Consider the following 15,114-nt stretch of genomic DNA (forward strand, 5'->3'; position numbering starts at 1 on the left):
TCTGAATATTTTAAGCAAATACATTAATTTGACCCTGAATTTAAGTTCATCTTCTGTGCAGGTTTTATAGGTTATGTGACAGAGGTCATGCTTGTCTGAATTTGGGTTTGGCTGGGGTGAATATGGACCGTCACTTTATCACGAGCCTTTCCTTCTATATTTTCATTAGGAACCATAGAGGTATCCTGCCAATCTCAGTTACCAGTTTTGGTGGGGGGATTTTTTTACTAAGTATAGACTTTGCATTTTGTGTAAACGGTACACACTTGCTGTGCCTGTTACAATGTGGAAAATGCAGAAACGTTCAGCCTAATAAAATCGCGGGGACAGTTTTTAATGCAAACTTCGTTGTCTAAATGGCACATCTCAAAAACAAGTGAGACGAATTCAGAGCAGTGGTTCTCAGCGCGGGGAGGTTTGCCTCCCTGGGATGTTTTGGCGATGCCTGAAGACCTGTTTAGTTGTCATCTAGTAGCGGGAGGCCAGGGACACTGTTCTGCATCCTCCGGTGCATAGGATATGCCCCACCGCACAGAACCGTCCTAGTGTTAGCAGCGCTTGAGCTGAGGAGCCCTGGTTGGAGCTGGGAGAGAAGAGGGCTGAGTGGAGGGAAAGTGTCCTGCGCAGACCTGGTACCTTCCAAGTGCAGGTCGCTTACACCTCTGTAGTGAACACCCAGCAGGTCATAGAAAGGGCTGCGCTAGGAGCGATCATGAAGAGTGCGGGGTTCTTGGGGGACCATCTGAACCGCTCGGGGCAGTGTTTGCAGGGAGAGCCACTTTCCCTTCAGATTGTGTGCAAATGTCTACCTGTGCATTTTGGGTGGGGAAAGGATCTATAGCTCTCAAAGGCTTCTGTGACCCAGAAAAGGTAGCAGTTTACTTGTGTGTCCCAGCCCTCCTCTTGTTGTATGGGTGTGGAAACGAGGGCTGCGGAGATGAAATGACTTTACTACAAGGCACAGCTAGTGATGACTTTTAAACTTAGGCATCTTTCTTTTGTTCCCAGTCTTTGTGCTATGAAACAGGTGAGGAGAAAAATGAGACGTAGAAGGTTAAGTTACTTGCCAGGATTCCAAACCAGGACAGTTCGAAAGCAAGGATAGAGTGGGGTGGCTTAAGATTTTTGCTCAATGTACTGATGACCTACATTTTCCAGCTTTTATTTTTTAAATGTATAAACGTAATGCTTTTGGAGTCTCTAAGTATGTTTGAAGTTAATTACACGGATCTGTGTGTAATTTTTTCTAAGCCTTGAAGACTTCGATGTTGAGGAGGAAGATGAAGAAGCCTTGATAGAACAGAGAAGAATACAAAGGCAGGCCATTGTTCAGGTGCGTGGTTTCAGGAACATGTTGATCAACACTCCTTCACCACGATTGTAACAAAATTAAGGATTTTTGCTTTGACAATGCAGTGACAATAGTAGCAATTGAATAGGTCTTGAAAGGAAGGTGGTTCCTTAATAAAATTGAAACAGTTAATCTTTTTTGTTATACATGGGATTCTGATATAAACCTCTTTTATAAGACAAAATTTGGAGTTTGCTTTCTTTTTTTTTTCTTTAAGTTGATGAACAAGAAAACCCTCATAAGTGAGTATAAATTGGAGGAATTTCCTTTAGCTCAAACTTATAAATAGCCTGTTAATATGTGGGAAAGATTTTTTAATGCCTAATAAAATGGCACATTTTCTAATGCAGTTGTGAACGTTTAAATGGAACATCTCAATAATTGTAAGACTCCTTGAGAGCCGAGCGATGCAGGGATTGGGTGGGAAAGGGTGTCAAACTCAGGCCTAATGGTAAGGTGAGCTGCCTGGGAAGGCTGCCGGTTCTCCCTGCCATCCTGAGATGAGGCCTGGCTACTCCAGCCTTGGAGGACGGTGGTCCCTGTAAAGCACCTTCTCTCACCATCATGTGATGGGGGTGAGTGATGGAGCTGAGAGGAAGAATTCTGGAACATATGAAACATACTTGGGTGCTGTTAGGAGGACAGCAGACAAGGAAAGGACAGTCGTAGCAGCTTGTGTAAACAGAGAGAGCAACCACAGCATTTCAGAGTGAGGGGAAGAATTTGAATCACCTGAGTACATAGGGCATAACTAGAATTCCAGAGGAAACTTACCTTTGTGGGGCGCTGATGAAACTGTTATTAAACTGATATCCCTAAAGACTTGGTTGAATCTTTTTTTGTTCTTACCCAGGTCCACAATCCCTTATCTCCAACCTTTGGGGCCAGATGTGCTTCAGAACTCAGAAATATGTGAATGTTAGAAAGGTAATATGGTGCATATATGTATATTCCTTTGCCCCATCAGTGGGGTCTAGCACAGCACCCCATTATCAGCCACTAGGAGAGTTTTGCAGTGAGTGAGGCGTATCGTGTTCACACTGGGGAAGGTGAGCCTGTTCAGAGCGTCACATCTCTGCAGCGCAGGTTTTGCCACCTAATGAATGTGCACCAGACATAGCAAAGCTTTCAGAGTTTTGTGGATTTGGAATTACATATAAGGGATTGTGGATCTAATTCAGTTAAGACTTCAATACCTTTAAAACTTTTTTAGCATTACTTGACACTTAACTTTTCAGTTCAGGCCCTCTTAGCACCAGATGTTGTGACAGTAACACTCTGTGTCGTTACCGCAGAAATACAAATACCTTGCTGAGGACAGCAACATGTCCGCGCCGTCTGAGCCCAGCAGCCCCCAGAGCAGCACCCGTACCCGCTCTCCCTCCCCGGAGGACGTCCTGGAACGCGTCGCTGCCGACGTCAAGGAGTATGAACGGGAGAACGTTGATACGTTTGAGGCCTCAGTCAAGGCCAAGCATAATCTCATGACAGTCGAACAGAATAATGGTGAGTCAGTTACAGTTTTGTTTCAACCATGCTTTTCTCTAAATTTGCAGCCCTGTTACTTCCTAAGGAGGGAGGTTATTTGGGGATGGGGGTGGGATGGGGGACTAGGAATGCTGCTTCTGCAGCAAACTGCAGAGGACAGCAGGGCCCTGGGCGCCTCAGTGACTGCTCCCCGTGAGCAGGCGTGACCTGAGTGTCGCCCTGAACCCCACGCGCATGCTCACCGCCTTCGCTTTGGCTTGTTAGGCTATTTTCAGGCAAATCCCAGCCATGATTTGATTTCATCTGGGAATACTTCAGTTTGTATCTGCTAGATAAGGACCTTTTAAAAAACATTACTTACACTTGATAAAGTTGATAATTTTTAAATATCTGATGTCTAAAGTTGGTTGGTTTGAGTCAAAATCCAAGTAAGATACACATTATGTTTGGCGTATACATCTCTGAAGTCTCTTTTTTAATAGTTTTCTCATTGTGGTGTGGTCTGTCCCCCGCCCCCCGACGCCCCCCTTTACTTGTGAAGGTGCTAGGGCCTGTGTCCTGTGAACTTTTCTACTCTGATTTTGTCTGGCCACGTTCTTGTGTCATTTATTTCCTCTCTCCGTATTTCTTGAAAACGAGTAGTTAGCGTTAGAGACTTGAATAGATGTCGGCTTAATTTTTTGGGGCAGGAATGCTTCATTAACTGGCGGTATGTACTTCTATATCACATCTGGTGGCACGTAGGTGTGGTGTGGCTGTCCCTGTTTTTATTGGCACTGAGGTTGTGTGTTTAGGTAAGATATTCCACTGAAGTTTCTGTTCAGCTGTTTGCCTCACGCTTTTAGCAGCCATTGATGGTTCCTACTTAGATCCGTTATTTCATTGGGGGCGGCAGGGTTTCCAAAGTGGTGATTTTCAAAATATCATTCCTGTTGAATTATTAGCTCTAATTCTGTAAAAGAAGAGGTTTCCATTCTTTGGTTACCCCAAAATCTAGTTCATACAGGAAAGGCAGGTTAAATGCTTGATTATTTTCGCTATTGACCAGTTTTTAGCATGGCATAGAGTTGGAGCCCCAGCAGCCTCCAGAGGCGAGCAGCGAGGTTTTGGGTATTTTGTTGGGTTTTACTGTTTGGTGTCATCATGCTCTTGTGTTTGGATCCACTGCTGCCATTTTCTTTTTGAAGCTTAGGTTGTTCTCTCTTCACACGAGGAGGGAGCCCCTTTTAAATGGGTTTCTGGTGTCTTTTTGAGGCAAACCCTGCAGTATTTATTTAACATGGCTGTTTTACTTTCTGGGACAGGAGCTTTCTGTAAAATATCCAATATTTTAGGCTTTTGTAATTATTTTAGACTTTTTTCTCTGTTCCAACTACTGAGCTCTGCTCTCGTGGTGCAGAGCGGCTGGGCCAGCACAGATGGATGAGCATGGCCACGTTCCCAAAACACTTGATGGACTGAAGTTCACGAGGTGTTCACGTGTCAGGGCCATACAGGAACAAGCAAGGGGCCAAATTCGGCCCCGTCTGTAGTTTGCTGACTCCTGTTCCAAGGCAGTAAGACGTCATAGGCTCACCTTGTGTGTATCTTGCCCCAGAGCAGAATCAGTTATTCCAGGGATCCTTGGTTCCACTTGGTAGGAAATGCCACTTGGAGACTACAGGGCACTTAGGGATGCCCATTACTGGTGGGCCTTTTCAGTGGACCAAACTAGGAAATACATACGTTTTTGGAAAGGAGGAGTTCCTACTGATTTGCCAATTCAAATTCGAGATTACAGGGTTTTTATTAACTTTCTTGACTTTGTATTTCTCTCTTTTACAGTAGAAAAACTTGGTTCCTAATAAGCACAGGTACTTAGGTTATTTTGAAACTTTCATACGCAGAGTTATCACTGCGATTGTCAGTATTAAATGTACTGCATGCAGTTTGAAAATGTAATGGTTTTGTCCTTAGGATATATTTCAAGATGTATGCAAACCTGTGTTGTTTTAAAGGTTTTTGAAATCGTTCTCCTCTGTACGATTATACCACCAGTTTGATTTGGTTTAGGCTTATTTTCATTTGCTTTTGATTTTTAGGAATATTTTGAGTTTTTAAAAAATCACTAAAACATCTTTCATATATGCATGTGTTTATGTTCTGTCTACACATGCACACAAAATATTATACATACTCATCTGTATGAAATGACCTTCATTCCTTTTTACAGCTGCGTATTCCCACCGTGTGATGAGTGTGCCGTAGTTTATTCAGTTAGTCTTCTAACGGTAGACGTTTGGCTGTTGATTGGAGCATTAATGATAATAGCGTTGTGCATTAAGTCGTTTTTTTCTGCTTGTTACTGTCTTTGGAATGGTTTCATAGAAGTGGGATTTCTGGGTCTGAATGAATATGTCATTTTGCTCTATACTTCCAGATTCCCCTCTGTAAAGGTTATACAGTTTTGCCATCCCACAAGCCATGTCTGAGGGCTTTTTACCCAGGGCCTTGTTAACCGAATGTTGTCATACTTTTAGATTTTTAGCCAGTCTCACAGGATGGTATTTCATTGTGATTTTAATTTGCGTTTGAGTTGGGCGTATGAGGTCGGGCATGTGTTCGTATGGTTAAGGCTGTTGCATTCTTTTTTCCTACATTTATTTTTTTGCCCAGTGTTCTAATGGGGTCATTAGGCGTTTTAGGAGAGAAACACGTAGATCTGTATTCATAGTGCGGGGTGCTAACCTTCTGAGAGAAATTGCAGTTTAGAGAGGAGCGTCCCTTGTAATACCTAATCGTTGCTTAGTTATTAGCATATTAATTCAGCGTTAGTGGAAGTACCGCTATTAGGTCTTTCAGCTTTCTGAAGTGCACTCTCAGTAAAAAGTGGATAGCTGTGTATGTCATAGTGTCACAGAGTGATTGTAAGCTGGATATTGGTGAAAAACAGATGTGCAAGAGGAAAAGGAAGTTAGAATTGCTGTTAGTGATTTTCCATTGATATATTATTTGTGTTTCAATTTGTATCTCTTCATTTTTCAAATATTAATGCTAATTTCCATTAAGGTTCATCTCAGAAGAAGCTGTTGGCGCCCGACATGTTCACAGAATCTGATGATATGTTTGCTGCGTATTTTGACGTGAGTAATTTTAAGTCATAAAAACACAACTGTTAATCAGAAAAGGGTATATAACAAATATGTATTTCACGGTGTATACATAGAGAGAGAGAGAAGGATAAAGCAAATTAATGCTAACATTTGGACGGTCTGGGTGAAGTGTATCTAGAATCTCTTTGTACTAGTTTGGCAACTTTTCTCTGTCTGAAATTAAATCAAATTTTAAAACAAGTACAGCGGAGCAATCTGAGGGCTTCATACAAGCTAAACAGCAGATGACTTGAATGTAGGTATTTTCTTTGAACAGCTTTGCTTCTTGGCTTTACAAGCCTCTGTGTGTGTGCTGCAGTCAGGGGAGGCCGGGTGACGTCAGTCATTTTCAGGCCTAGAGTCCACTTTGGGCCTCTGCAGTGCAGGCTATTGGGAGCTTAAGGATTTGGAGCCTAATAGAAGTCATGGAAGAGTTGGAAATGTTATAAGGGGTGGGTTGAGAAATTTTGTACCGTTAGCCACTTTATCAGTGGTTTTTCTTGAAAAAATTTTCTTGAAAAATGGTCTCAAAAGTAGCAGACCATTTCCATCATAAATTTAAAAGAACGTGAGAAATACAGAGGCTTTGGTGAAGGGAGGTGGGAGAGATAAACATGTAACAGGGAGATTAAAAATGGACTAGGATAAAGCAGTGATGTCCAGGACCCTGAAGACACCAGTGATTGGCTTAAGTAACGTGTCCCGTGTGTGGTGTGCTGCCACAGGAGCACGCAAAAAAGATGGGTTAAGAAAGCGTGAGATGATTTTGAGCCAGTTAAAGTATTGGCACCCATCATCCACCTGGATGATGTTGAAGGGCTTTCTGGGTGTCATGGAGAGTGATGTGAGTGACGTGTAGTGAAGACACTTCAGAAGTACCAGATATTCTTAAACTCATCTTCTAACACAGCCAGTGACATTTCATCCATAGATGGGAGGAGACAGGGAGGGGGTGTTGCGTGACTAGGGCAGTAAAAGAAATGTGAAGATAACTTGTTCCTTTTTTTCTTGAGCATTATTGTGATTCAGGAGACTTAGATAATCATGTTTCTGCTGTGTTGCATTTACACAAGTCATAGTACGAGTTTATTTAAGTTGGCATAAAATGTTATCAAATTTTAGCTGGTTCTACCTGTTTTTCTTTTAAAGGAAGTGCTTTAAATGTCTGCCCGTTTGGTGGCTAAATAGCTCATGTTGCTGCCTTAATTTCAGAGTGCGCGTCTGCGGGCTGCTGGCATTGGAAAAGATTTCAAAGAGAATCCCAACCTCAGGGATAACTGGACTGATGCAGAAGGCTATTATCGTAAGATCACAATTTTTTGTTTTTGTTTTTTTAACTTTTTATTTTCTATTGGAGTATAGTTGTTAACAATGTGATAGTTTCAGGTGTATGGCGGAGTGACTCAGTTATACATGTATCTATCCTTTTTCAATACAGTTCTTATTAATTTTAGAGTTCATTGTAACAGCTTGTAAAAGTACGTGGCCTAATGCCTTCACACTTGGGAGGACTCTGAAAGTCACATCACAGTGCCGTCACTTCAAAAGTGTGGCACGTCTAGCAGCTTCATGAACCCATGTTACAGCCCGGAAGCATCACAAATTGAAGTGAGGTGAAGACTTGATGTGCAGCTTAAATCTGTTCAGAGTTATTTTCAGCCATGAGATCATCCTCCAGAGGGAAGGGGTGCCAGCCACGCAGACTGCAGCTGGAGACCCTGCAGCGAGCACAGTTCTTCCTTCCTCGGTGTTAGGACCGTCAGCAGTTGCTAGGAGAGCAGAAAGTCTTCCTGCAGCGGTTGGCAGCCGGCAGCTTTAACCGCATTACGCAAGAAGGTCACGACGGGGGCGAGGCCTTGAGTCTCCATGGTGTCCAGGAAGCCAAGCACGCAGCAGAGATTTGACAGTTTTTAAGTGACTGCACTGTGTATCCTACTTTTCGACTTTTCTGATGTGTATCTCACAGTTTTGTGCAGTAGTCTGTTATGGTCAGAATTCTAATCTTTTAGCTTACCTTTTCAGGTGTGAACATAGGTGAAGTCCTGGATAAGCGTTATAACGTGTATGGCTACACGGGTCAAGGCGTGTTCAGTAACGTGGTCCGAGCCAGGGATAATGCGAGGGCCAACCAGGAGGTGGCCGTGAAGATCATTCGGAACAACGAGCTCATGTAAGTTCAGGACACAGAACAAAACCTTCACCGACACCTTCACGGGCGTTCACAAATAAGCCTGTTTTTAAATAGTGACCACAATCTGTGTAGGACAGGTATTGGGCTTATAAAGCGACAGAGCAGCTCTGGGTATTTGATTGATCGTCACGTGTTGTTCTGTGAGAAGCACTCGAGCCGTAGGCTGATTGTATTTAATTCATTTCAGTGCATTTCAGCACTGCTTTGTGCACGGATGTCAGCTCAGACTCCTTCCGCCTACCGCTTGTCTTACGACCATCCTTTGCTGTGAGTAGCTTAAGCTCAAGCCGAAAGGTGAGAAATCTAAAGGTCAGATTGATCAGGTGTCACTGAGCATACGGTGGCCTGCAAACGGCGTAAAATCAGATAGTTCTGGGAATTATCTGTATCTTTGTCTGTTGCCTCCTCTCTTTATGAGCAGGGAGGTGATTGCCATAGCCGTGTGCGTTAATGCATAATCTATGCCACACACTGAGCTGGCATTAAAGTCAACTTGGCACTGGTTTGGAAACGCAAGAAAGAAGTGTTTAGGTTTATACTGAAGTCTTAGGTTGCCTAGGCTTAGAAAGTTTGTTTGATGGAAGTCCCCAACTTCTGTATTATAGACACTAATTTTAAACTGTAGTCTATTGACAAATTATAACTAGAATTTCAGAGGATAATATTTACATCAAGACATCTTGAGATAAAATGTGCAAGATTGATTTCCGTTCAAGCAAGGTGGGTTTATTCCTCTATGTTTCTGTTTTGTTCATTGATTATTTTGGAAATTAACTCCATGAAAACAGTATTTGGCTAAGAGTAAAGTATTGTGTGAATGATATAGAGACTTGTGTTCCTCAACAGTTCTATTATTAGTACTTAAAAAAAAAAACAGACTAAACACATCACTAAATAAATACATATTATTTAGTTTTCCTAAATTCTTTTTTTTTTTAATTGGGGTATAGTTGTTTTATAATGCTGTGTTAGTTTCTACTGTACAGCGAAGTGGAGTTCCCTGTGCTATACAGCAGGTTCTTATTAGTTATCTGTTTTACACATAGTAGGGCATATATGTCAATACCAATCGCCCAATTCATCCCACCCCACACACCCACCCTGGCTCTCCCCCGGGTGTCCCTACGTTTGTTCTCAATATCTATTTCTGCCCTGCAAACAGGCTCATCTGTACCATTTTCTAGATTCCACGTATATGCGTTAACATGATATTTGTTTTTCTCTGTCTGACTTGCTTCACTCTGTATGACAGTCTCTGGGTTCATCCACGTCTCTACAAATAACTCCATTTCGTTTCTTTTTATGGCTGAGTAATATTCCATTGTATATATGTGCCACATCTTCTGTATCCATTCATCTGTCACTGGACATTTAGGTTGCTTCCATGACCTGGCTAGTGTAAATAGAGCTGCAATGAACATTTTGATACATGACTCTTTTTGAATTATGGTTTTCTCAGGGTATGTGCCCAGTAGTGGGATTGCTGGGTCATATGGTAGGTTCTGCTTTTAAAGGAACCTCCATACTGCTCTCCGTAGTGGCTGTATCAATTTACATTCCCACCAACAGTGCAAGAGGGTTCCCTTCCCTCCACACCCTCTCCAGCATTTATTGTTTGCATAGTTTTCCTAAATTCTTGATGTATCCAATTTTGACCTAATTTTCTTTTTCGTTTCAGGCAAAAAACTGGTTTAAAAGAACTAGAATTCTTGAAAAAATTGAACGATGCTGATCCTGATGACAAATTTCATTGTTTGCGACTCTTCAGACACTTTTACCACAAACAGCATCTCTGCCTCGTGTTTGAGCCTCTGAGGTACAGTGTCCAAACCTGTACATTACCCTGAAAACTCAGCCTCTTCACCGTTGCCAACCTCAGTTCAGATAAATGCCGTGATAAATGTTCTGGGTATTTGATGTGTTTTTAACTATTGGTGAAGACCTAGCTTCTTGACAGTTATTAATGTGTAAACAGTGATTGGCTGTGTACTGTGTGTCACACGCTCACCTCGTGTGGCCTTCAGCTCAGCAGAGAGTTCTCCGAAAATTAAATACTTCAAGAAAGGATTAAGCCACAGTGAAAGGAAATGGGAATAGTGGAGGAGGAATATGACATCCCCCTTCAGAATTTTGGCTTCATGTTTATGCTTTCCAGCGGAAGCCCATTCCAAATCAGTAGGAATTTTAGCGCTGCATACCTTCCCTTCTCTTCATTTTGAAAATTGTGTTGTGTACACAGAGGTTCATGTGCTCTCATTTCAATGTAGGATAATTTATCAACGTTCGGGCCGTGGGAGGGGGTTCTTGAACGAGTGTTTTCATTGTAATTCGTGCTTTGAACGTGATTTTACTTTATGCTTGAAAATGGTTTTGCCTTCCTCAATTTCCATTTTGCATTTTAACCCTAATTTTATTTGTTTTTTTCTTTCCTAAAAGTATGAATTTACGAGAGGTGTTAAAAAAATATGGTAAGGATGTTGGCCTTCATATTAAGGCTGTACGATCCTATAGTCAGCAGTTGTTCTTGGCACTAAAACTCCTTAAAAGATGCAATATCCTCCATGCAGATATCAAGCCAGACAATATCTTGGTAAGTCAAACGATCAGGCTGCCTTGTTATATCCATATAACGTCTATAATGTGATCGCCACTGTGTTCTAGAAATGACACCTTTGAAGAATAATTCAGTGCATTACCATTACAAATGACTTTGCCAGTTTTTACTCTTCTAGAAATTGGGCCATGAAATTTTATAGTAAAGTATGAAGAGAGAGGAAGTAGGCTGCTGTCCCAATTTTTTCCTGTTGATTGATGGATTTGATGAGTGCAGACAGACCCCCAGAATGCTTTGATGTAGGAACGATGGGCTTCCTCGGGTACCTGGAGAAATGCTGCAGTGTTGCTGTTTTGAAATAAGGAGTGTTCACAGTCTTTTGTTCTCTAGTTTTATAGACTGACAGAGCGAGGGACGTTTAAGGGAGTTACCCTCTCTGAAGTAGATGCATGGGGTTGAGTTTAGGGTGTCCAGGAATAATTCTTTTTCATTTATTCTTCATGCTTTAGAAGCTGTGGCTTCTGGCGGCCACACCCAGGAAAGCTCGGTCGTTCTCGGGCCTTGTATGGAAGGGAGCCTTTCCCAGTCTTGACCTCTCCTAGCTCGTGCCTTCTGGTGTGGTAGATGCAGATTTCCCAGTGCTTATGTTTTTGAAACTTAGAAACACATCTCATTACAGTGGAGTGATTGGTGTGTGCGCGCCCCTTCCCTCCCCAGCCCTTTCTCTGTCATGCTGTCAGAGTCGGGGCTGTTCACAGCTGGGGGATTCTAGCTCATCTGCCCATAACATGTTCCACATGTTTTTAAGAAAGATACAATCCCATTAAAGTTTGTTTTGGACTCCTTGTCAGTAACTTAGCTCTTAGTTCAGATTTCGCTTTCTCTTCTTTTTTAAAATCTTAAAATATCTCCTTCCAGACCACCACATTAATGAGGCGTTCCATTTTGTACGTTTGGTCTGAGTTTCAAAGGAAGGTACTGCATCTCTGATGTTACTTGAGGTTAGAGTGGCTGAGTAATTCCAGTGAACTGGCGGCCACAGTGTCAGCTGTAAGCTGCACGGTCCACTTCATAGTTGATCTTTACCTCAATTTTTCTCTCTCTTTTTTGAATTGTGAAGTACACCATCCATATCAAAGAATGTATAAACTATGTATAAGGTAAAGGTAACTATGCACTGAACATCTGTGTAACCACCATGGAGGTTAAGTAATAAGACATTTGTTAGCATCTTAGAAGCTCTTGTCTTTAAAACTTCATTTTTCTTTGAGTTAGTGCTAAACTAGTATAGGTTTTCACATGGGTTTCAGACAGTTTGGCCTTCTTCCTGAGAAAGGAACAAACAGACATCCTCAACCACGCGGCGCTGTTTGTTAATGAAAATCCAAAGCTTTTAGCCCAGGATTTCAGCCGTCAGGCCGGCAGAAGTGCTGCGTTCCCCGCGGGCGTGTGGAGGGAAGTGCCTGAGAGTGGGTCCCTGCTGCTGAGGGCATGTCACCCAGCCCGAGCACTCCCCTGACAGACTCAGATGTTAAAGTGGCCCCGGGGTTTTCTCTGGTTACTGCAGCTGCACCCTTAAGCGGCTGAATGCAGTTTATATTTAAAAACTTTAAAAGTACGTTTCCTGTATTATCTTAATTCCGTGGATGTCGTCTGTAGTGGACCAGTCTGTAGCGCTGACCAGGCTTTATGGTATCCCAGGAGAGACCGCCCAGGGCTGCTTATTTAAAGTGTTACGTGTCTTTGGGGTGGGAACAGCAGGCCAAGTTCAAGTCCCAACTCAGAATTTGTGTGTGTCTCTTTTGAAGGGGGGCGGGGACTCTGGAATGTGGATTACCTTCACTTGTTAACCCTGAACATGCTCCGACTCATGAGTGTGGCAGTAGCCATGGGAGCATCTCCAGCCTCTCTCAGGTGCCACTGTCGCTGTGAATGTGGAAGTGTTGACAAAGGAGAAAAGAGACAAATGACCAATACAGTGTCCCTGTTTACCCGTCTTGCCAAATATATTTAACATTTTCCTAATACTTTCTTTACATTTAAGGGATTTAATGTTTTTTAGACTCGAAGGGAGTGCTAAATTTGGGAAGGTCTAGCAGCTTTGGATGAAGAATTGTTTTTATTCTCTTTTTGTCCAAATTGAATCTGAATCATTCTTCTGCTTTCATTGCCATTGTAATTTTCTGGCAAACGAAAGTTAACTTAAGTCAGTTGTAAGTTAATCTAAGTCTGATTTCTTCCCAGTGACCGTCTTCGTGTTCCTTTAGGCAGTAACTTGATTGGTTCGGGTTTCCTGGGGGTTTTTAGAAGATGCTTTGCTTCAGTGCCTTCTGTTACTATTCCACCCTTTCCTAAATAGCTTTGGTTAAATTTACTTGGCATTATCCCTTATTTCCTCACTGAAGAAAGTTCTTTTACTAATTTATGATCAAATATTTGAGCGCTCTTAATTCTTCACAATTAGGAAGTTGAATTATAAAATAATTAGAAAAGGAATTTTCAAGTGAGTGACTTTGTTCTCAGTATTGGGAATAACTTCTCAGAGCCATTTTTTTTAACTGATCATGTGTCTTAATTTCTCCCGGCGTGAGTTAAACGTCAGTTATAAATGTTTTGCAGGTTAATGAATCCAAAACTATTCTAAAGCTCTGCGACTTCGGGTCGGCGTCACATGTGGCGGATAATGACATAACGCCTTACCTTGTCAGTAGATTTTATCGCGCCCCCGAAATCAGTAAGTTCCTTCCAGCGCTCCTCGACCTGGGCCGCCGTGCGCAGTGGGAGCGGCACGCTGACGGTCTAAGCAGTGTTTTCCGGCGCTGCGGCAGCTGCTTGAGTCATTCGTGAGGAAGGGAACCGTAGCCAGTTCATGCTCCTCAGGTGGGATGGCCGTGGTTGTGGCAGGTGTGGAAAGCCCTCGGCTTCGGGAGACTGCCCTCACTTCCTCAGGGCCTGACCGTCACTGTGGACCGTCTGGGTCCTGTGTTCTTCCCCTTCCTCGGCCTTGGCCGAGGCTGGCTAGCCCTCCACCAAAGGTGAAACGAAAGGATAGGAGAGATGCACCCTTTCTTCTGCCCCTTCATTGCTTCCCCACGCCCTCGTTTTTTTTAAGGTTTTTAAGTTGAAGAGTCCCTATTAAGAATTAGTGGGAAAGAATATGAAGCTAATGTGAAAGTGAGGTACTCAGACTGTGGTTACATAGTCCGAGCTAAGTTGATTCCCCTGTTAATGGAAGTAAACAGTAGTTGATTGTTTTTATCATCATACGTTAAAATTTGTATTATGTTTTCAGTTATAGGTAAAAGCTATGACTATGGTATAGATATGTGGTCCGTAGGCTGCACCTTGTATGAACTCTACACTGGAAAGATTTTATTTCCTGGCAAAACCAATAACCATATGTTGAAGCTCGCCATGGATCTCAAAGGAAAGATGCCAAATAAGGTAGGATTTAGTGGGAGCTTGTTTCCGAGGTCTTCGTGGCGCCTCCGGCAGATTCGTGGTTGCTGACGCTCCTCTCTCGTGGCTATAAAACAGTTTCTGAGAGGTGGGCACGTGGCTACTCTGATTCCTTAGCTCTTCTCATTTCTGGTGTTTAAATTAGTGGTTCTAACCAGCCAAGAGCTGTCAAGAGAGAATAAGAGGATCCCATTTTCCTTTTCTCGTCTAAAGTCTGCCTTTGTGCTTTTCTTTACTCTCCTGAATTAAGCAGAAGTGTAGGGCCCATAGTTTAAGGTAGAATTGGAACTGAGGGAGAGAGGATACATGCGACTGTTTTCACATCTCTGTCCTTCCCTTGTTCCACTGGTTGTCATTCAGTGATGGGCAGAGCAGCAGCAGGGTTCCTGGGAGCACACCTGTATTGGTAACAGCTGCAGTGAGAAAAGATGCAGGTCCAGGTAGGCAGATGGTGGAGGGAAGGACTCAGTCATCAGAGAATGAGCGGGGGACTTGGCGGCAGTCCGTTTATAGAGGTTGGAAGCTGCTGGGAGAGGAAGAAGGTACCGAGAAAACTCACGGCAGATGACATCTTTTTAACGTGAAACTCACCCTTAATGCTTGAGCTGTAATATTAGTTTGTTTGATTAACACAAATCAAGAACTTTATAGGCATTTATAAAAATGTCTAAAGACCGTATCTTAGGCTTTTATGATTTCAGCTTATGTGCTGACTTTCTGAGAGATTTACAGATTTTTCTCCCTGTAGGTCAGAAGCCATTATGTTTTTTAAGTTCTGTCCAAATTCTGTTAGGTTGGACTCGTTTAGACAGATACACAGAAATTAGCTACGTTGGTACTTGTTTTAACGAGGCCTGACCTGCTATCACTCTAGGGCTGTTAGAACATAATTTTTTAAACGTCCTTAGGTTTCTTAACTGCCAAGAGAGAAGGCCCCACT

General features: G+C 42.6%; 1 protein-coding gene across 11 annotated transcripts in view; it reads left to right on the forward strand.

Annotated features, from left to right (window-relative positions):
* Positions 1-15,114, forward strand: part of PRP4K (pre-mRNA processing factor kinase PRP4K) — a 40,881-nt gene that overhangs the window by 20,012 nt on the left and 5,755 nt on the right. For all 11 annotated transcript variants that reach the window (XR_003437513.1, XR_003437512.1, XR_003437511.1 and 8 more), the window contains 9 exons: positions 1,252-1,333; positions 2,647-2,857; positions 5,888-5,961; positions 7,183-7,273; positions 7,993-8,140; positions 9,840-9,977; positions 10,598-10,751; positions 13,335-13,449; positions 14,008-14,159. Coding sequence is in view for 1 of the 11 variants with exons in the window: in XM_027128265.1 (XP_026984066.1) it covers positions 1,252-1,333; positions 2,647-2,857; positions 5,888-5,961; positions 7,183-7,273; positions 7,993-8,140; positions 9,840-9,977; positions 10,598-10,751; positions 13,335-13,449; positions 14,008-14,159 (1,165 nt within the window). In the remaining 10 variants the exon portion in view is untranslated. The remainder of the gene's footprint in view (positions 1-1,251; positions 1,334-2,646; positions 2,858-5,887; positions 5,962-7,182; positions 7,274-7,992; positions 8,141-9,839; positions 9,978-10,597; positions 10,752-13,334; positions 13,450-14,007; positions 14,160-15,114) is intronic.

The sequence above is a fragment of the Aethalodelphis obliquidens genome, unplaced genomic scaffold, assembly GCF_003676395.1.
Source record: "Aethalodelphis obliquidens isolate GAN/ISIS:26980383/991018 unplaced genomic scaffold, ASM367639v1 scaffold34, whole genome shotgun sequence".
In the NCBI taxonomy this organism is placed as follows: domain Eukaryota; kingdom Metazoa; phylum Chordata; class Mammalia; order Artiodactyla; family Delphinidae; genus Aethalodelphis; species Aethalodelphis obliquidens.